Below are 21102 nucleotides of genomic sequence, written 5' to 3'. Positions count from 1 at the left end.
AAGCGGTTTAGTCAACCCCATAGTTGCCTTTAACTGGACTTAGCCTTCCAGGGGTCCTTTACCTTTACCTATCCATACCTATCAGAAATAACACATGCACCCACATCCATTCTCACACACAGCAGATATGTAACACATAATTACGTATGTATTTATTCACATGCACGTACACACAGACAAACACATCCAGACTCTCGCACACACCCCTATGTATATTTATAAAACATTTATATCCTTTAGGGACCCAGGAGGCAGCTAATAGCAGCACCTGCTCCCTCCAATCATGAATGCAATTAAAACAAGCAATTAAACCACAGTATAAGCTGTGAGCGAGGAACTTCCAGCCCTGTGGACCGGACCTCTATTATTTGGCCCTTGGGACTCTCTCCAGGCCTTCACCAGCCCTGCTGTGCATCCTCCTTGAGTGCTTTTGCCTGGCTGGAATGTGGCCTTGAACTGGGACAAAGCCCCTTGCTAGCCTGGATGGAGGAATGTGTGCAAACCCCTGACTTTTGCATGGCTGGAATGTAACCTCCTATGCGACCATTAGAATCACACCCACTTCTACCTCTGGGCTAGCCCAACCCTCGCACATGACCCCTGAAATACTGTGCACAAGGGGGTGTCGCCCCCAGGCTGAAAAAAAGATTTCCCACCCTTAAAATAAGCTGATCAAAAATGCAAGATATAGTAGAAACGTCCAGTCCGGCAGAACATTGTTCAGCCTGGTCCTCAAAGTGCTTTGAATACAGGGGTGTTTTATTATGCTCCCTCCTGATAATGATGGAATCAGCTGAACCTCCCTGGGAAGTGGCTGCTACAAACTTGCCACCACCACTGAAAAGGCCCCGTCTTATGTCAAAGGCCCCTTATGTTGTTAAAATGGCAAGAGAAGGGGTTATATGTGCACACCTGACTGGATCTCTCCCTTTGTGGTAGAGCCCCCTCCCACACTGGCTGGGCACATCACCATTTGGCAGCAGGGACTTGTCATTGTCACCAGGCACATCCTAACCTCCCTGTTGGTGAAGGGTGTTTGTGTGAACACCCCCCCACACACCTTCACATATGAATTGCATGTAGAGGTTCCATATTATTACACGGGTAGCGGGCCTGCCCATCTGGCATGGACGTCTGCAGTGGGGAATCCTACAAGAGAATCCTAATGGACAAAGGGCTCCAACTCCCAGAGAAGTTTACATGCATATAGATCTGTAGACGTCCTATTCTGGTCTGGCAAAGGAGCCCACAGAGCAAGGCAAGCCAGGAATTTCAGTACCACGGAGAGCTCCCGAGTGAGCAACTTGTTCCTGCAATGGTTGAAAGCAAACGGAGCATTTTGAAGCCTCTGCCTCCCAGACCACCTCTCCTAGGCTGTGCCCCCTTGCGGAGAGCTTAGTTTATTAAATAGCCAACCCTTTAGCCCGAAGACGGGCACTCCTCCTATGCTCTATGGCCTCCCTACTGTTGCGCTCACTGCACAAATACTGTGGGAGGTATTTGGTCCCTCAGGCTCCAATGAGTTGCTTTTGGAGGTTGTTCTGGGGACTCCTGTCTGTCAGCCTCAGGTGAATCTCCATCATTAGGCTCAGGGACCTGGATTTCTCCTGGCTCCTTAGCTGGTGACTTTGTCATAGTAGGGTTTCCTGCTGCAGATATCTGCGCTCAGAATAATAATAATAATAATAATAATAATAATAATAATAATAATTTATTTATACCCCCCCTTCCCGGTTCAGAAACTGGGCTCAGAGTGGCTAACAACAAATTTAAAACACTTAATTGATGCAACAAAAAACAGCATAAAATACAGTATAAAACGTGAATAATAATAAATTCAGAATTCAAAAATCAATTTAGGGGGAAATCCATCCAATAAACATTAGATGATCAGCAGGGCTAGCTGGCTAAATTAGTCCTATTTGGGCCAGTGAGGAGACCAGGGGAGAATTAGCTGTGGTATCCCAGAGCGGGTAATCTTCATAAAAAAGGGAGAGGGAGAGAAGGAAGGGGAATAAAAGATCAGGCTAAGTTCAAATTGAAAGCCAGGCAGAATAGCTCTGTCTTACAGGCCCTGTGGAAGTAAGTTAAATCCTGCAGGGCCCTGGTCTCATGGGACAGAGCATTCCACCAGGTCGGAGCCATCACTGAGAAGGCCCTGACCCTGGTGGAGGATAATCTGACTTCCTTAGGGCCCGGGACCTCTAAACTATGATTATTCATGGACCTTAAGGTATAGGAGCAGGACTGAAGAAAGTGTGGGGCAGGTCCAGCAATGTGGCCCCTTTTTGATCACTTGGAACTCCTTTCATGCAATGAACACCGAAAGGGGGCTAGTAGTCTATGTGTTTTCATGCACATAAGCCAATCAGCCGCTTAGTCAATGTTTCCTGAGGCTAGGATCACATCTGGATCTGCCAGGTATAAGGAGGAAGTAAGCTCTTTCCTTCTCCCCCAACAATAACTAGATTATTTCTTTTGGAGCCATGTTAGAAGCCATTTGTGGTTCCCACTCGTTATGTTTGTGTCTTTCGCATAGGCCTCTCATTAGCCATGAACAGTAGTGCCCCCTCCCTCCCTCAAGGACCCTTTTGCAGTTTGTGCTTGTTAGCTTTGTAATGTGGCAATTATATCCTCAAGGAGCCGCACACGTATCTCCCACAAGTAACATGAAATTGCAAATCTCTCCTTATTTCCCCCAAGCCCCCTCCTGTTTGTGGGGGTGGAAATTGTTATTATTTTAATGCACGAAACCACAAGGCCAATTTCGAGCAAATGACTCATAACGTGGAGGAGGGGAGGGGAAAAAACAGTCCACAATTTCCTATGTTCAGCTTCTCCTTAGCGCACAATAAGGTAAAATATTAAATAGGCTGTAGCCTGAACTGCTGTGTTTTATGTTTTGGTATGTGTGGACTCATACTATTGTTGTTGTTGTTGTTTTTTAAAAAATGTGTGCCCAGGCATTCCAAATTCTGCAACTTGAATAGATTATACAAATTGAGGATAATGTACATAATTTCTCTTACTTTGCATGAATTCTGCAGGGTAAAAAAAAATTAAAATCAAAACTCTATTTGTTCGCTGAATGGTCCCAGGGTAGATTACATTAAACATAACAAATTAAAATAATATACAGTACATTAAAACCATTAAATTAAATGAAAACCACAAAACTGAAGAAAATCACAAGAGCAAGAACACAGCCTAACAGCCTGAGTACAGAGGTCTGTCTTATCCTGACTACCCAATAATAGTGCAAGAGGGAAGGGCACCAGGCAGCTTAGGAGCCACCACAGAGAAGGCCCTGCCATGCAACTCCACCCCTCAAACCACACAAACACGTGGTACCACTAACAGGCCCTCTCCTGGGCAGGTTGGCTTAGTTACTTTAGTTTAACCTAACAGCACAAGAATGGCTTTTCTTGATCAGGGCATTGGCTCAGTCCAGCATCCTGTTCTCACAGTGGCCAAACAGGTTCCCATAAGAAGCCTGCAAGCTGGACCTGTGTGCATCAGCACTCTTCCCTCCCATGTTTTCCAGCAACTAGTATTCAGAAACATGCAGCTCCCGGCAGTTTAGCAAGCAACTACACAAGTGCTGCAACTGGGCCATCAGCAGCCACAGTCTACTCCTATTATTTACATTTACATCCTGCCTGTCATTTCAGTACCACGGAGAGCTCCCGAGTGAGCAACTTGTTCCAGCAATGGTTGAAAGCAAACCAAGCATTCAGGGCAATGTGCATGGTGGTTCTCTCTGCAGTCCCCACTGTCCTCGCAGCAAATAGGTTATGCTGAGAGATTAGGATTGGCTGAAGGTCACTCAGTGAGCTTTGTGGCTGAGTGGGGATTCTCAAACCCTACGGCCAGCTTGCTGCCTGCACTTGATAGGGAATAAGGTGCTTTCCATTTAGAAGGTGTAGTTGTGGTCCAATTGGATCACCCAGTCCATGAGAATTTTCAAGGATTTACACCAATGGCAAAAATATCCTTGAAGTTTTCCATGCATCTTCTGCATCTTCATATTACCCGTTTAGGTAACACAACAGTCTCCTGGTGTAAATTTCTCTCTCTCTTAGCCTAAGAGTTATTGTTATGCAAAAAGCTACGCTGAGTATATATAATTGTAAACGTAAATGCCATTTCAGTGTGTGTCTCTTACAGTCCAAACCCAAACATATTATTCGACAGGACTTGCTCCCAGGTAATTGTGTACAGCCAGGATAGCCAACATGTTGCTCTCCAGTTTGTTGGGCTACAACTCTCATCATCCTTGACCGTTGACTATGCTGGCTGCAGCAGATGGGAGTTGGAGTTCAACAACATCTGGAGGACACAACATTGACTACTGCAACTTAAGATAACAGATCATAGAATTGTAAAACTGGAAAGGAGCACAAGGGTCCTTTAGTAAGTGTGTGCCTGCTAACGGGGAGAAGAGAGTGGTGGTGGTGGGGGGTACATTTGGTGTCTCTGGAAATTTTAACATGTCACTTGGGAAGACAGGCGAACTAATACCAGTGTACTGGAAGAAGCAAAGATCACCAGTGTTGAAATAATGGTTCTTCAACATCAACTTCATTGGACTGGTCATGTTGTGCGGATGTCTGATGATCGTTTTCCAAAGCAACTACTCTATTCCGAACTTAAAAATGGAAAGGGTAATGCTGGTGGTCAACAAAAGAGGTTTAAAGAATGTCTCAAGGCAAATCTTAAAAAATGTAGTATAGACACCAACAATTGGGAAACACTGGCCTGCGAGCACTCCAGTTGGAGAATAGCCTTTACCAAAGGTGTCATGGGCTTTGAAAACGCTCAGAACGAAAGGGAGAAACGTGCCAAGAGGAAGGCACACTTGGCAAATCAACTCCTGCCTGGAAACCAATGTCCCCACTGTGGAAGGATGTGTAGATCCAGAACTGGCCTCCACAGTCACTTATGGACTCATTGTTAAAACCGCGTTTATGGAAGACAATCTTACTCGTCTACAATTGATCGCTAAAGAAGAAGAAAGAAGACACTGACTCAACATTTAAAAATCGCATCACCAAAGAAGTCAGTGTGAATCAAATAAATTAGTGGGATCTGGGCTTTACTGCAGATGTGAGGATTCAGCTGGGTGGGGAGAAGAGGGGCTGTGTATTTTTGCAAAATTAACTCGATATCCTGTTTGCCATTCATGCTTCAGGATGCTCACAGTGACACACCCTGCTCTCCTCTCCTCCCTTGAAAGCACAGGTTCAGTTTGCCTTGCTTTGCTGGGAAGAAGAGAAAGGCAGCCCTTTTGGAATGTCAGTGGCTTTGTTGTATTTCAGTTCAGTTTCTCTGCATCTGTAGAACACAAAGCACGTGATGCCACACGCCGCTTTTGCTCCTTGTTCCCCACAGATGATAAATATTTTCATGATTGTTAATTTTACATGCTGAAGCGAAACCCCTTATTAATGATCCCCCGCTATTTGTCATGCGTCCCCCACAGCTTTATCTCTCTGCTGTCAATTACGAATTCCAATTTGCACCAGTTCTCTGAATAGCACACTGTTGCAATACCTCTTCCAGTTTAATTCACAAACCCATTTTTTCAGAGTGAAAAGCTAGGCTGTTGACTGCTGAAATCTGCAGGACTTGATTTATTTTCCATGCCAGTTTTATACTAATTGAGTTCTGTGTTATTTCAGTTTCACCCTTGTGAAAAAGGCAGTGCTGTCCATCCATTTCTCCAATCTCATCTTTTCAGACCTCCTATATAAGACATTCTGAGGCCTTTTATTTCAGGGCCAGCCCCCAATATGCTTATTGAACTGCATATCTCATGCATGACCACAACTTTCTTCAATGCAGGAAGGATTAACACAAATGTGGAGGGGGCTTATTTTTAGGATGCAGTTTTTGAATGTTTGATATTGCTTTGCTTTTCATTATAATCTGATATGTATAATATTCTTTTGTTCCCTCCTAGCTGGCTGGTCACAACAGTTCACCAAGAAATTTAATTAAGGTAGACATATCTTAAGACATTTAAGCTTCCAGCTTTCTGGGATATGGGGGAGCCTTGGCTTGCAATGTCGGTGATGGGTCTTTGCTGCTTTCGTATGTCTAACTTGCAAATGTTGGCAGTTTCCATTTTTAGTAATCCCGAGTTTTTTAAATGAATGCCCAGTTGTTTGACTCATGCTCAGCATGGTGGGTAAATACATTGATACTGAGGCCATACTATCAAATCCTCTCCACTTAATATTGACCAATCTGCATATGTCCAGTGAAGGATGGAGACCTTCTGTTAATCAATTAAAAACAAAGAACTGATTTTGAGTGCCAAAAACCGAAGTGCTTTAAATATGAGCAAAACAATTTGAGGGGCAAGAAGCATCTACCAATGTGGTAAATAACTCACACCAGTGACGAGCACATGGTCTCCTTTTAATACAAGAACCTTAGTTGTTACATTTTGTACCAATATTTAATAGTTCGAAGAAAATGCAGCCGTCAATGTATTTCCTCTGAGATGTGATCCTTCACTTGTTTAGTTTTCATACCTGTTCGTAATATATTGCAAGGACATTGGATGGTGTCTTCCACGCCCATGTGTGCTGCACATGAATAGACCACTTATAGAATGTCGTTGGCAATCCACACAATTTGTCTTGGTCTTTCACCCAGTTCCCCTTCACAACGATTTCAGCCTCTGTGTTTCCTTAGAAACCTGTTGATCCTTCACAAGACCTTCCGTTGCTTTGCTTCTCATAACCCCACCTCTCTAAAGCCCCATTAGGTGTTATCTGAAAGCTAACTGAACATGAATGTGGAGAGCACAAGAGTGGCTAGTGGGGAGAGATGATGGCACTCACTGGCCTCCTGGGACTGGCGTTGCTGTGGCTTACCAGGGTGGCGGTAGCAGGGAGAAGAGCGGGGTGGTAGGGATGTCAATACAGTGTGAATGTACCTGCTCTCCAGAAGTGTGGACCACAATTTGCATTATCCCTGACCATGAACCATGTTGCCTGGGGCAGATGCAAGTTGGGAGTCCAAAACACCTGCGAGGCATGTTGGCCACCACTACTTGTCCATCTGGACCAGCAAACTATGGTTTGCCCTGAAAACCAGGATTGCGAATCAGGGTTTGTTTGCACAAAGTAGCTAATTAAGCAGAGCAGCTGGGGGGTAGTGTGTAGAGGCAAATGGATTATTCCCATAATGCCAAACCCGGGGTTCTAGTTAATGTGTGAAGCATCAAGTTATGTGCAAAGTGATCTCTGCTCTGTCATTTGTCCACTTATATGCCACTTCCTTTAAACAAATCATGGAAGCGGCACACAATTAAAAGAGCAAAATAAAACCAGCAATCAATATTACGTTTATATATTTATTAATCAGATTTCTAGACATATTCCATTTAATTATCTCATATATGAAGAAGTTGGCTTTAAAGGGGTGAATTGTTTTTTGGAGGTGCGAAATAAAACTTTTTTGAGATTTTGAAATTCTTCTTAAGATTTAAAAGTTGGAACTGAAAATTCAGAATATTTGGATATGTATAAGTCAATGGCCTGTCTGTATGTTTCACTCTTTCAAATAACTATTGCTTTCAATATGCTTATTTTTGATGAGGATGTTGGTGGTGATGATTCTTAATCTTTCAAGCCTTTTTGTTTTGTTTTAGCTGTTGCAAGCCCCATACGGCTTAATAACATTATTTCTTCTCTGTTATTATTTTCTAACTTTATATCCCTCCTTTCCATGAGTCATGTTTAAGGCAACTTATGATTTAAAACTGGGATGGTCCTCCCCATTTTTTCAGACTTTGGCTCCCATTTTACCTATTTGCCACGCTGGCATATGGGAGGGGGCACAGCTGCTCCACCCCTTACTCAAAAGGAAGTGGAACAACATGTACATTTACTGCCTGTTGTGCTGCTATGGAAACTATTATTGCAGAATTTGTGTGAATGCTTGAAGCTCCTTCTGCTGAGTCAAACCACCAGCCCAATCATTTCAGAAGCTCTCCATGATCTTAGGCATGGGGCGAGAGCCGCGGTCATGTTAGCGGATATGATAGGGCTTCCCCTTTCTCTTCTTTCTCCCCTGCAGCATCCCAAGTCCTCCATTCTCCTCCAGGCAGTCCTCCAATCCTCAGGAGCAGAATTTGGGAGGGCACATGGGGTTGCAGAGGGGAGAAGAGGGAGGGGAAGTCCCAGCTGTGGAACTAGATTTCCACTGTGTTTGTGGGAGTCCACAGTTGGGTATCATCCAACAGTATTCTTAGCTAGGGTATCTGAGATTCTTTCACAGGAGGTGCTGGGAACTGAGCATGAGACATTCTGCACGCAGAGCATATGCTCCTCTGCTGAGTTCTGGCCTCTCGGCAGCTGCAGTGGCTGTGAATCTCCCTTCCCTTTGCTCGCTGTCGGTCTGAATATAAAATACAATCTGCTGTCTCTTTTGGTCAGCATCAGTCACTGAAAACCAGACGAAGCACGAGGCTTACAGTTTGGCGTCTGAAAATTACGACCCACTGGGAAGCCTGCAATCTGCGATGCTATCGGTAGCATTGCATTCTGTTATTGTGCGTCATCCCAGTGCCTCCTTCTCAACTACTGATTTGACTGACAGTAACTAAAAACTCCAGACATGCACATTATCATTAGGAGGAAGCTTTCTAACGGCACGGCACTTGACAAGATTGATGTTCATTCTGTTTCCCTTGCAAGTCAGACCATCAAATGGCAGCTTGACAGATCAAAGTAAGAGAAGGGTGGGTTTGGGGAGCACTTTTAAATCGCCCAGGAGGGACACAACAACATCAAGGCGACAAAACAGTCTCACTGAGAACAGTTGGCCATTCCATTTTGCGAAGACTCTAATGCAATGATTGTTAACTCAACAAATGAAAGTTGTTGGGTACCATTGTGTTGATTCCCAAGACGACAAGATGATAGATAACCTTTTGTAAAATAAGTTTTGGTTGGGCATACAGTGTTCTTGAACTTGTCCTTCTCTAGCTTAAGAAGAGTATTTTTTAAAAAAGAGAAACAGCGCCAGAACAGTTCGTTGCGATCAAATTATGGGTTGTTGTTTTTTGCTTAGGCCTTCAAATTCAAACTGTCAGATGTATCAGATACTGGTTGAAACCCTTCAGGTTTTTTTTAACTAACTTTTTTATTCATTTAGCTCATTCCATTCATGAATCACTTCTTGTGATGCGATTTAACAACAAAAGCATCAACCATAAAGACACACACACACACACACACACACACACACACACACAAATTCATATAGAGTGGTACCGTGGGTGACAGACGCTTCAGGTTACAGACTCCGCTAACCTCAGGTTAAGTACTTTGCTTCAGGTTGAGAACAGAAATCGTGTGGTGGCAGCGCGGCAGCAGCAGGAGGCCCCATTAGTTAAAGTGGTACCTCAGGTTAAGAACAGTTTCAGGTTAAGAATGGACCTCCAGAGCAAATTAAGTTCCTAACCCAAGTTACCACTGTATAGAAGCCTACCCTGATGCTTAGAAAGTTGAGGTAATTTTAATCTGTGTGGGGGTTTTTTAACTTGTGTATGTTTTAAAATTATCGTTGCGATTTTTCTCTCAGTTTTCTCTTTTTGTAAACCGCTTTGAGGTGTTGTTGTTGTTTACAGTCAAGCGGTGTCTAAATTTTATGGGGAAAACAAACAAACTGATTTTAAATCCAATACTCATACAGAGTGGGATAACAAACTCCACTTTAAAAGTTTGTTGGAAAAGGGAAGACTTCAATAGGTGCTGCTGAGGTCATGGAGAACATGCCTGTCTTACATGTATCTGGAAAATGTCCTGAAGGGTAGGAACCGCGTGAGTCCTGAAAAGATATACTTCAGGTATCAAAGTGGTGTGTCTTCTGCATATGGAGGAAGCACATCTCTCTGGGGAGGGAATTCCAGCACCTAGGAGCTGCCACAGGGAATGCCTTCTCCTGCGCTAGCCCCCCATCCCCAAATCCACTGGAGGAATTACCAAGAAGGCCCCTGTTCGTCAGTCTTAAAACTCAAGAGGGTCTGTAGGGAAAGAGTTGGTCTTTCAGATATTTGGGTGAGGTGGAAGACACCTCAAGACCAGAGGAGGGCATTTCCAGACACAGCTAAGGCTAGACACCTTTGCGTGTGTGTCCCTGAGCTGGGGCCTGTTGGTTTCAAGTGCAGAAGAGGACGTAGTCCTGTTGATGAAGATTCAGCTGCTGGTCCTTTACATGGGCTAGAGGGTTGTGTGGACACCATCTTGTCCTTCGTCTTGGCCCAGCTCTTTTTAAGCACTGCTGGTGACAGTGCCTAGATTTTTACATCGCTCATTAAAGTACTTAATATGGGAAGGGATTAGGGAGCATCAGTACTGGGTGACCCCACACCTTTAAATAATTGTTTGCAACACTGGATTTAAGAGTAATCTCTGCTAATGAAAAGTAGGGAGGATAATAACAGTAGCTCTTATTTATTTGTGAACAAACTGTCGAAGCGCACGCAATGATTTTCTCTTTTTTATTCCTTAAAAAAGGGGTTTAAGTGGAATTACGCTGTCTTCTCTTGACGTGTTATTCGTCCTAGTCCCGTTAATGAGCAATTTGGGTTTTTCTTTTCCTCTGTAATCTTTTTAAACTTGGTAACGAAGCCTGCCTCAATGGGTGAGTGTTTATAAGCATCCGAGGAGCACGCAAGGAGGATTTTACAGGGGTAATTAAAATGCTTTATCCCTCTTATGGCTGTTGTAATATCTTATTAGATTTGGTTGAAAAGTGAAACATATTGTTCATGAAATGTGCACAGTGGCGGTATTAATGATGTGACCCCGTGGGGTTGCAAAGACCTGATTTAGCTGGTCTCAAATTGCATTTGCAGTTTCCGAAACGAACCAAACCAGCCAAGCTTTTTTAGAATTATCGCTAATGGGGCTATATTGTATGAAGAAAAAGGATTTTTTTTCCAGAACAAAAAGAGACATTTGCAAGAAAACTTTGAGAGCTGGAGCATGGCATTCAGTAAGGACATAGTGAGCCACCTTACACCAAGTCAGACTATTGGTCCTTGTGGGTCAGTGTTGTCAACACTGACTGGCAGCGAGACCCCAGGATTTTAGACAAGGGAGGTTTTCCTGTTGCCACCTGGAGATGCTAAGAATTGAACTTGGGACATTTTGCACACAAAGCGGATTCTCTACCGGTGAACTACAGTGCTTTCCCCACATCTTCTCAGCACTCCAGCTGTGGCGACTCATGCTGGGCACTTGCCTCTGACACAGCTGTATCCCTCAAGGGCAGTTGTGATGCTCTACCCCATGGAATGCAACAAGCCTTTTTACCCCATGGGAGCTCTTGTGGCTATAACTAGGATGGGTGTCAGGAATGAGCCAGCTCCAAGCGAAGGTTTGCAGCCAACTTCAGAAAGCAGTCAGGAACAAAGAGGCTTAGATGTTAGTCAGGCAGGGGAGAGCCAGCAGATGCAGACTTTGGTTCTTCCTGACCTTGATGGAGAAGCTTATAAGGCAATACCTGAGAGCAGGCCAGAACACAGCCAAAGCTCGCAGGAAGCACAAATAGGTGCGAATAGACCTAGAGACAGCCTCTCAGAACAGGAAGAGGTTGGAGCTTATCCACTAAGTCCGAAGAGTAGGCGAGTGGGATGGCTGCTAGATAGGAAGCAAAACAAGAGACGTAAGGGTCCTAAGTTCAATATTTTCTGTCGATGCTGGAAGGAGTCTTCAGAAGGGTCATCTTGAGTAATGATGCCAGAGGCTTTGTCAGAGCCATTTGGAGCTATCTGTTTGTTTTTGCAATAAATCCTCCTTTTTAATTACCTACACTTATTGTGTTATCAAGCTGCTGAAGAAACCAGGGAGTCTCCGCCTGCAGCTGTGACCAGCTCCGCTCCACGCTGGTCTTCTAGAACACACAGATAAATGAAGAGGGTGGAGCCAAGAGAGACAAGACGAAGGAGCCTCAGATTGCTAGGGGAGGATTTGGGGGAGGAGGTAGGGACATTCAGTCCTTGCAACTTCCTCATTGGCGCAATACCTATACTGGCAAGAATTGCTGTGATCACTAGGTCTGTGCTGTTTTGGTTTCTTTGAATAAAGAGTTAACGTCTCCGACACCAGTTTTTTTTTATTGCTGACAATCATCGGCTCCTGACAAATGTACAAAAGGGAAAAAAGAGAGGTGCAAATTGGGATTGTTCACCATCCCTGTGAAGAAGAATTATTGGCATTGGAGGGTAATAACATGATCTCTTTTTTTTTACAAAATAAGAATAAATATAAGTATCATGGTGATGCCCTTCGACCAGGGGTCAGCAAATTTTTTCATCAGGGGGCCGGTCCACTGTCCCTCAGACCTTGTGGGGGGGTCGGACTATATATATTTGGGGGGGGATGATGCAAGAGCACCATGAGCCCCGGTGGCTGCTCACCTGTGTCTTGCGAGTGGCAGGGGCTGGCGGTAGCAGCAGCAGGACGATGAGTGGTGCGTGAAAGGGCTCCGGAGAGTGGCGGCTTAAAATGGCGGCCGCTTGAGCGCTGTTGCTGCTGCTGCTGGCACCAACAAAGCCCATTCCCCTTCCTCCTCTAGGCAGGGCGGGGAGAAGCAGAGAAGCCAGGAGGAGGGAGGGAGGTGGTAATGGCGCCGTGTGAGGGAGAGGGAAAGAACGCACGCGCTGGCGATCCGGCGATTCCTGGACCGTCTGCGGGCCAGATCCAGAAGGCAATTGGGCCTGATCTGGCCTGCGGGCCTTAGTTTGCCTACCCATGCCTTAGACTCTTGTGATATTCTCATATTGAAGCTGGAGAGTTACTAAGAATTCCAAATAGTGCCATATTTCGCCTGAGGGATTTGAACATTGTTGTGACATTTATATATAAAATAAATGCTTGCCACTTGGCTGAAAACAAATCTTCGCTTGTTTGTCCTCTACTATACCTCAGTTTTGGAGTTAAATTTTCATAGAATAATAGAATTGTAATGTTGGAAGGGACCTCAAGAGGTACCGAGTCCAACCCTCTGCTATACAAGAATCTAAACTAGAATATACATGTCAGATGCGGCCATCCAGCATCTGCTTGAAAATAACAGTAGCTATGGACCCCTCTAAATATTTCCGTTTTCTTACAGTAACCACCATGGCAGCTAAAAATAAATGTCGAGTGATTTATTTATTTTTAGCCATAGTGTCTTCATTTGGCTGTTCAGTCTGTTAATGCTTTGATTAGCCATAGTACTTTAATAATAATTAAACCCCTCCCTTTTTATATCAGTGAGTAGTATGTGAGGTTTTGAGTGTCCTTCTCATTCTATTTAATTCCTTTATTTTCACATCTTGCCAAGACGGATGGGACCGCTGGTAAAGTGGCAGTCAGCTGTATGCTGACATTGCACTATCAGTCTAGGTATCTTATCTATCCTCCATGGATAGTGAACTCATTTTCGGAGTGCCCGTCTTTATATAGCTGAGAATCGCAAACTGGGGGAGAGCATTGTTGCACACTGGTCGTGTTTGCTGGCTTCCTATAGGCACCTGGTTGTGAGAAAAGTGATGGTGGTTTATATTGACCTTTGGCCTGATTCAACAAGGCTCTTCTTAGAATCGGATGTAGCCAAAATGGTCCCATCAGTGCACAACAGGAGGCAACAACAGGTTCAGTATGTAGAAGAACAAACAAGCAACCCTTTAGGGAGAAAATCCTAAGCGGGCAACCACAATAACCACCCACATTCCCAAACCCAAAACATCCCTAAGAGGACTAGGAACTGAGAATGCTCAGTGAGTACACAATGTTGCGTGTCTGCTGGGGAAAACTCTCTGAGAAAGTCGAGTGGGGATGGAATGGAGGATCTTTTAATAGGGAATAACTGCCTACCTGCTTGGAGCCCTGAACAGGAGCACTCCATACTGCACAGGACCCTACTAAAATTTGTTTGCAGTGCTACAGATTCTGTGGGTGGAACCAGGCAGAGGGCCTTCTCGGTAGTGGTGCCCGCCCTGTGGAACACCCTCCTATCAAATGCCAAGGAAATAAACAACTATCTGACTTTCAGAAGACATGTGAAGGCAGCCCCGTTTAGGGACGTTTTTAATGTTTGATGTTTTATCGTGTTTTTAATATTCTGTTGGGAGCCGGCCAGAGTGGCTGGGGAGGTCCGGCCAGATGGGCAGGGTATAAGTAATAAATAATAATAATAATAATAATAATAATAATAATAATAATCCTCTTGCTGTACATCTCTACCTGGTGTGTAATACAGTGGTACCTTGGGTTACATACGCTTCAGGTTACAGACTCCGCTAACCCAAAAATAGTACCTCGGGTTAAGAACATTGCTTCAGGTTGATAACAGAAATCATGCAGCAGCTGTGGGAGGCCCCATTAGCTAAAGTGGTGTTTCAGGTTAAGAACAGTTTCAGGTTAAGAATGGACCTCTGGAACGAATTAAGTACGTAACCAGAGGTACCACTGTAAAATCCTACCTGCTGCCCAGTGGGATGGGCAGGTATTCAAGCTTTCCAAAACTGAGAAGGCTCATCCTGGGGTCAGTTGAGCATTTCTCTTTGCCTCTCTGACAAAAATGTGTTAGTCACATGTGTACCCCATCTTTCCCTTCAAGGAGTTCAGTGTGCGTGGCATTATTCCATTTTCCCCCTGCCAAGTCCCTGTAAGGTGTGCTTAGATGAGAGACTTGAACAGTGACCAGAAGGGAGACAGTGAGGGAGCCATAGGAAATGTAGGTTTGCAATGAAATTTGAACCCAAGATACACCAGGATGAGAGAGTTCGGAGTTATCTTGGGCTTTCCCAGCTGAGCCAGAGCTCAGCCAGGCCTACACTGGTGTAAGTCGGGCTCTGCCAGCTCACCTGTGGCCCAGCCAGTGGAACTTAAGCCAGTAAGTTCCCCAATAGGGCTGGAACAGTGTAAGAAGAGACTTGTACCTCTTCCAAACCCTGGTCAGCTGTTTTTGTGATGTGGTTTTTGGGATTCTGTTGCTTTACTTCTGCCTTGAAACCAAATGGGGCAATCAGTTGAGGAACGCAACTCCCCACTGTGCTGTTTAGCTTCGTTACCGCCGTGCCTGACAGCAGATATGCAAGGGCCTATGCAATCTCTCACACAGCTCAAATGATTGTGTACCATTTCCCGACACTTCAAAATCATTATGAGCCTCTTGCCTCAGATGGCTGGACTCTGAAGTGCATTTTTAGAAGGGGAAAATGCAGACTGGGGTCAGGACAAGAAAGAGAGCCTTCCGTTTGCATCTTGCAAACTCATGTCATGGTGGATTCATGAGTTGGTTCCCCCACGACAAATTCCACATATGGGATCCTCCGTACGCGTTAATCCGTGGGTTCCAATGGCCTCCGACACACTGCTGGCTCTTAAGATCTTGGCATATCAGTGGGAAGAAAACTACTTGACGTAGAAGATGTTGGTTGCAGTCAAACCCTCAAAACACCTGGATTCTTATTGGATGCACAGCTAAGCTTGTTTTTGTGGCCTTCCATCAAATTTTGTTGCCGCAATGGCACCTCCTCCTTCCAGTTCTTTCGAACTGGAAAAATATCATTGCAGCACCAGACGCAACTCAAAAGCTTTAATGGAGCATAAAGAAACTGGAAAGGTCATGTTTTTGTAGCCTCAGAACGGGGAGCAATCCACTACTGGATGGCCTTTGAAAACCGAAAAAGTTAATGAACACAGTTCATGCTAATAAAATTGTATTGTTTCCATCCAAGAGTGTATATTTGATAAATCCGAAGCATTTATATTTTGTTGATTGTCTGGTTTCCAACATTCTGACACTTAATGGCATATAGATTTATATACATGCATGCACACAAATATACAGGGACTGAGTGCTGAAACCATACCTGGTAGCAGGGACAAGCGGGGAATATGCCATGGTTACATTCTCTTTTCTCTTTCTCTTGTTTTCTCTAGTTTTTCAATACTTTTTTATATATTGGAAACATTTTTTAAAAGCTTTGGGGTGGGTAGGTGCGGGGGATAAAGAAGTCCTTTACCTTGGACTGAGGAGGAAACAAACAGGAAGGGGACACTCGGAAGAGGGGAGCCCCTGTTGTATGAAAGGCAGGGTTGAAAGGGTCTCCCAGGGTGAGAGACTGGGAGAAGAAGTAGGCTCCCAGGTTGAGTCTACCTCTCTGTATGTGGATAAATGACAGGATAGATTTGATATAAATATGGTAAAGGGCCTCACAGGTATTTTTTCTCTCTTCTCCCCCATTTGTTTTTTTTTAAAATATTCTTGTTCTGTAGACTAGTTTGATTCTTGTATTTTATCTCAAAAAATGTCAATTTTTAAAAAATAAAGCATACAAACAGGCAGTTGAATGCAGTCAAAGGTTGCTCAAAGAAAGTGAAAGTATAAATACAGGACATTTGTTCCTTAAAAAATGGTTTTTATCAGCCTTTTCAAAGTTAGTTATCTAACCCAAGAAAATGAGTTTTGCAAAGCCAGGGCTAGCATGGGGGGGGGGGGTACCATACATTATCAGCTTCCAAGGATCCCTCTTGTTGGGTAGGGACACAGTGCCTGTGTTCAAACATAGCAGCAAGCCATGGTTTGTTCTAACCATGGCTTGTTCAGCAAACCACAGGCATCTCGCAGATGAGCAAACAGCCCACTGCTTGTTGGGAATGCACACTTTCCCACTTCCTTCGTAGCCTCAAGCACAAGTTAGATTTGTGCTGATGCTAAATGGGGTTTCCATCTTTTCCCGTAAATAAATGTTTATTTATTATATGCAAATGCCAGTCTTTCAGGTTTGCAGCTGCTTAGCTTCAGCCCTGCTGCAGCAACACATTTTCCAAAATGATTCACTAGACTGCAGGGCTGCCATCTTGACCAAAGTTAGAAGTGACCTGGGTTTCTAGACTTTGGCTAATGGAGAATCTGGTTACATAATGCTCTGGCTGGAGAGGGTGGGGTACAAATAAAACATTATTATTATTATTATTATTATTATTATTATTATTATTATTATTTATCATTATTCTTCAATGGTTAAGGCCCACAGTGGAGAGTAGAGGGGAATCCACATGAAAGGAAGGATTGGGAGAGAGGGCACGTTCCCAGAGTTCGTTCCTTATTTGCAAACCATGGTCTGTAGGGAACCAACATTGTACCCAATCTGTTTGTCTGATATGTAGCATATTTATTTGGTCTGTTTCATGTGTGTGTGTGTGTCATGCCCTTACCCCAAAAACCCCCCATCTCACCAGTGAAATTGCATGAGATTCAGTGAATGATAAGTCAATATTTAAAAAACACTTACTTTTAATTGAGTGATAGTCATAAAATAAGGACACAAATGCAGGCTTTCAGAAACATAGTCCTTACAATTGAATTCCCTCAATTGTTTATTGTTTTATTGAAGAGGATGCCATGAAGACACACATACTTTTATATACCGTATTTTTCGCTCTATAGGACGCACCCGACCGTAGGATGCACCTAGTTTTAGAGGGGGAGAACAAGAAAAAAAAATCTCTCCCTCTCTGTGCAGCGCCCCTTCAGTGAAGCGGCAGGAGAAATGGAGCCCCTTCCATTTCTCCTCTCGCTTTGCTGAAGGGGCGCTGCGCAGAGATTCCTCTTGCTCTCCTGGCTTCAGGTGGCTATCCCTGAAGCCAGGAGAGTCTTGCAACGCAAAGCCTCTGGAGCACGGCAGGAGCTCTCCCACTGCGCTTTGGAGGCTTCGCGCTGCTTTCGCTGAAGCCATGGAGCCTGCATTCGCTCCATAAGACGCACATACGTTTTCCCTTAATTTTTGGAGGGGGAAAAGTGCATCTTATAGAGCGAAAAATACGGTACTTTATATCGTTCCCAAATCGTAACATAGGAACTTCACGGAGCTACAGTTCCCAGAGTGGTTTAACATTGAACCCCTCTTCACAGGGAACTTGGGGAATGGTAGCTCTGTGAGGGAAATAGGGGCCTCCTGACAACTCTCCGCACGTCAACAAACTATAGCTCCCTTTGAGGGAAGCCATGACAGGTCAAGGTGGCATCATCGTGTTTTAAATGGCATGGTGTGAATATGGCCTCAGGCCTGCTCAGGCCCACCCCCACATCACCCTCAGTTCGGCCCATTTGAGGGGTTTCCCTTGTCCCTGCTTTTGCAGCTGAGAAGCTAGCTGAACTGGGACAGGGAGGTAATCCAGCCTCTACCCCAAACCAGCAGTTTGGATCCAAGCAATATTCCATTTCCTTTCCAACAGCATGCCTTTAAACTAGATATTTCTTGTCGTGTGGTGCCTACAGTTGAGCCAGATGAACTGGAGAGGCGAGGGTAGGAACCAAATAAGGAATCGAAAGTAGAATAAAGTCTCGTTGTCTTACTTTGAATCAAATAGAAATCCTTTTCTTTCTTTCTCTCTCTCTCTCTTGCAGCAATCAAGCTCTGGGGATCTGAGGACTCTGAGGAAAGGGTTATCCCCGTACCATTCCGAGTCGCAGCTGTCGTCACTGCCGCAGTATCAGGACGCCATGCAGAATGTAAGATGCACGCATCGCTATCTACCTTGTGTAATTACGCTGATGGCAATCGTAAATTAGGGGAGAGAGGGAGACGGGTGCCTGACTCATGAATGCAAACATCTGGCAGGCTGGCTGAATTGATTCCATCATTCTGCAAACACTGGAAAGCAGGAATCAAAACCAAGTGTTTGATTCTGGCATGTGTACACTCTGTGTCCTCTTGTTTTGTTTTCATGGGAGTCGTGAGAAACCAGTGCTGGCTATGAATAAGAACATAAGACAAGCCCTGCTGGATCAGGCCAGTGACCCACCTTGGTCATCATCCTGTCTCACAGTGGCCAACCAAAAGCCTGTGGGAAAACCTGCAAGCAGGATGGGAGCTCAAGATCACTTCACTCACTTCCCATACTGTCTCTGACACTCACATGATAGAAATGTTTAAAATTATGCAATTGTGGATAGAGAAAATTTTTTTTTCTCCTTCTCTCATAACACTAGAACTCACAAACATCCAACGAAGCTGATAGCTGAGGCTCTTAACGATTTTTCTGCCTCTTGTAGCAATTGTAATGTGCCATGCTGGGTGCCGCACGATCTTTAATTGCGTTTCTAACCGCTTCTCTTATTCCTTATATATTGTATTTTATTGCATTGCGTGGAATTCAGATTGTAATACGATAGAAAGCAATGTAAGGAATAAAAGAAGCCATAAAAATACAATTAAAAATTGGTATGAATATTTAATGCCGGCGCCCGTCTTCTCAACTGCAGATCCACAGGCACGCTGCAGACCGCTGAAATGGGGCTCACACACCACGGTTTGGGAACCCCAGGCTGTAAATCAGCTTAATAATAGCTAGGTAAATAAATCGGTCACAAAAATCAGCAGCGCTACCCTGCAGAGCTGTAATTAATTTAAGAGAAACAAGTGTCGTTGCAGCACACAGTGCATTAAGTGTAACGTGTAGTTTGACCCTCAGCTGACAACCAGTGACACCTGTTGTGTTTGTGTGTGCACACACATGTATTTCATGCGTAAGATAAAAAAAGCTGACCTTGTGTAAAAGAAAATACCCTTTCCCGTAATTTAAGTAACTTTTGCTTGCGCCCTTGGTTCTTTTTGTTCGGACTGGCAATGCATGGTCAATAAGCTCATGTGACTCAAGATTTTGCAGGCGGTTAGAATAGGTGACCCATTTGTATGATTCCATGACTTCCTTTACTTCCTCCTAGAGAACCCTTTTCCAGAGCAAAACATTTTCGTTGTTCTATCCTGGACACCTCCCTTTTATTTCCCATGACTCCCAGGAACTACTGGACACAATGTAATGGATGGCCTACACGAAAGCGCTTCAAATTGTTCCTTTCCCAGATATTTACCAAGGACTTTTGGACCGTTTCCACAGAGTTGCTGGTAAATGGGTGGATAAGAAGTGCTAACTGTGAAACTTCCCAGGGGCTTCCCGTCAACAGAGCGGTTTCACGTGATCTAAGAAATGATAAAATGGCAAGAACACGAGCGCTGCTTATCTGTCACGGCTGGAACGTTTTGAAACTTAAGAAGTTTTGCAACTTAAGACCTTTTCAGTTTTAAGGAGTAAACTGGGGCTGATGGGATTGGAGTCCAAAATGCCTGGAGGTCATCAGGTCAGGGGAGGCTGATCTAGCCAATCAGAATGCTAGGTTGCAGGTGACTCAGAGGTATGGCTTATACATGATGTGGCCTTTACAGGGAAGAAGTATCTTGTTCTGAATCTCAAACTCCTCAGACATGCGTGAACTGTGCTTAGTCTGTAAGTCCAGTTCCCTGAGCTTTCCCTTTCCTTCCCTCCCTCCCTTCCTTTCCTGAATGTTGTGTTGAGTTTTCGTAACAGGTAAGATAGAAAGCAATTAACATAACCCTCCCCACTCCATACAAATAACAAAAATAACTATAATTACAATTGCCCTCTCTGCTTGCTCATTTTTACCTTGGCTCGCGTAATGCTAAAAAAGCATATAGCCATAAAGTAGAGGCTGGACTCCAGGAGCTGTGATTCTGTTGTTGGGAGATAGAATCATAGAATTGTAGGGACCCCGAGGGTCATCTAGTCCAACCCACTGCAATGCAGGGATCTCAGGAATCCATGACAGATGGCCATCCAACCTCTGCTTAAAAACCTCCAAGGAAGGAGAGTCCACCACCACCCGAGAGAGATTGTTCCACTGTTGAACAGCTCTTACTGTCAGAAAGTTTTTCCTGATGTTTGGTGCGAATCTCCTTTCTTGTAACTTGAACCCATTGGTTCGCGGAGCAGGAGAAAACAAGCTTGCTCCATCCACCATGTGACAGCCCTTGGAATATTTGAAGATGGCTATCCTCTCAGTCTCCTCTTTTCCAATCTAAACATACCCAGCTCCTTCAACCGTTTCTCATAAGTCTTGGTTTCCAGACCCTTTATCCTCTTGGTCGCCCTCCTCTGCACACATTCCAGATTGTCAACATCTGTCTTAAATTGTCGCAGCTCTACCTTACTGGGCAAGCCACTTCTGGCATGGTGCCACCAAACTGTTCTGATAGTTAACCCAAAAGGGCAGCTGTATAGA

The 21102-nt window shown here is 44.3% G+C and overlaps 1 protein-coding gene across 5 annotated transcripts in view; it reads left to right on the top strand.

Annotated features, from left to right (window-relative positions):
* Nucleotides 1-21102, top strand: part of CCDC85C (coiled-coil domain containing 85C) — a 167529-nt gene that overhangs the window by 117713 nt on the left and 28714 nt on the right. For 3 of the 5 annotated variants that reach the window (XM_083618307.1, XM_083618303.1, XM_083618304.1), the window contains 2 exons: nt 5963-6001; nt 18430-18534. In XM_083618307.1, the coding sequence (XP_083474433.1) occupies nt 5963-6001; nt 18430-18534 (144 nt within the window). The remainder of the gene's footprint in view (nt 1-5962; nt 6002-18429; nt 18535-21102) is intronic. The other 2 variants (XM_083618306.1, XM_083618305.1) reach the window with 1 other exon arrangement.

This window comes from Podarcis filfolensis, assembly GCF_964270895.1.
Source record: "Podarcis filfolensis genome assembly, chromosome: 1".
Lineage (NCBI taxonomy): Eukaryota > Metazoa > Chordata > Lepidosauria > Squamata > Lacertidae > Podarcis > Podarcis filfolensis.
Note: the sequence above shows the minus strand (reverse complement) of the source record. Positions and strands in the feature narration are given on the sequence as shown.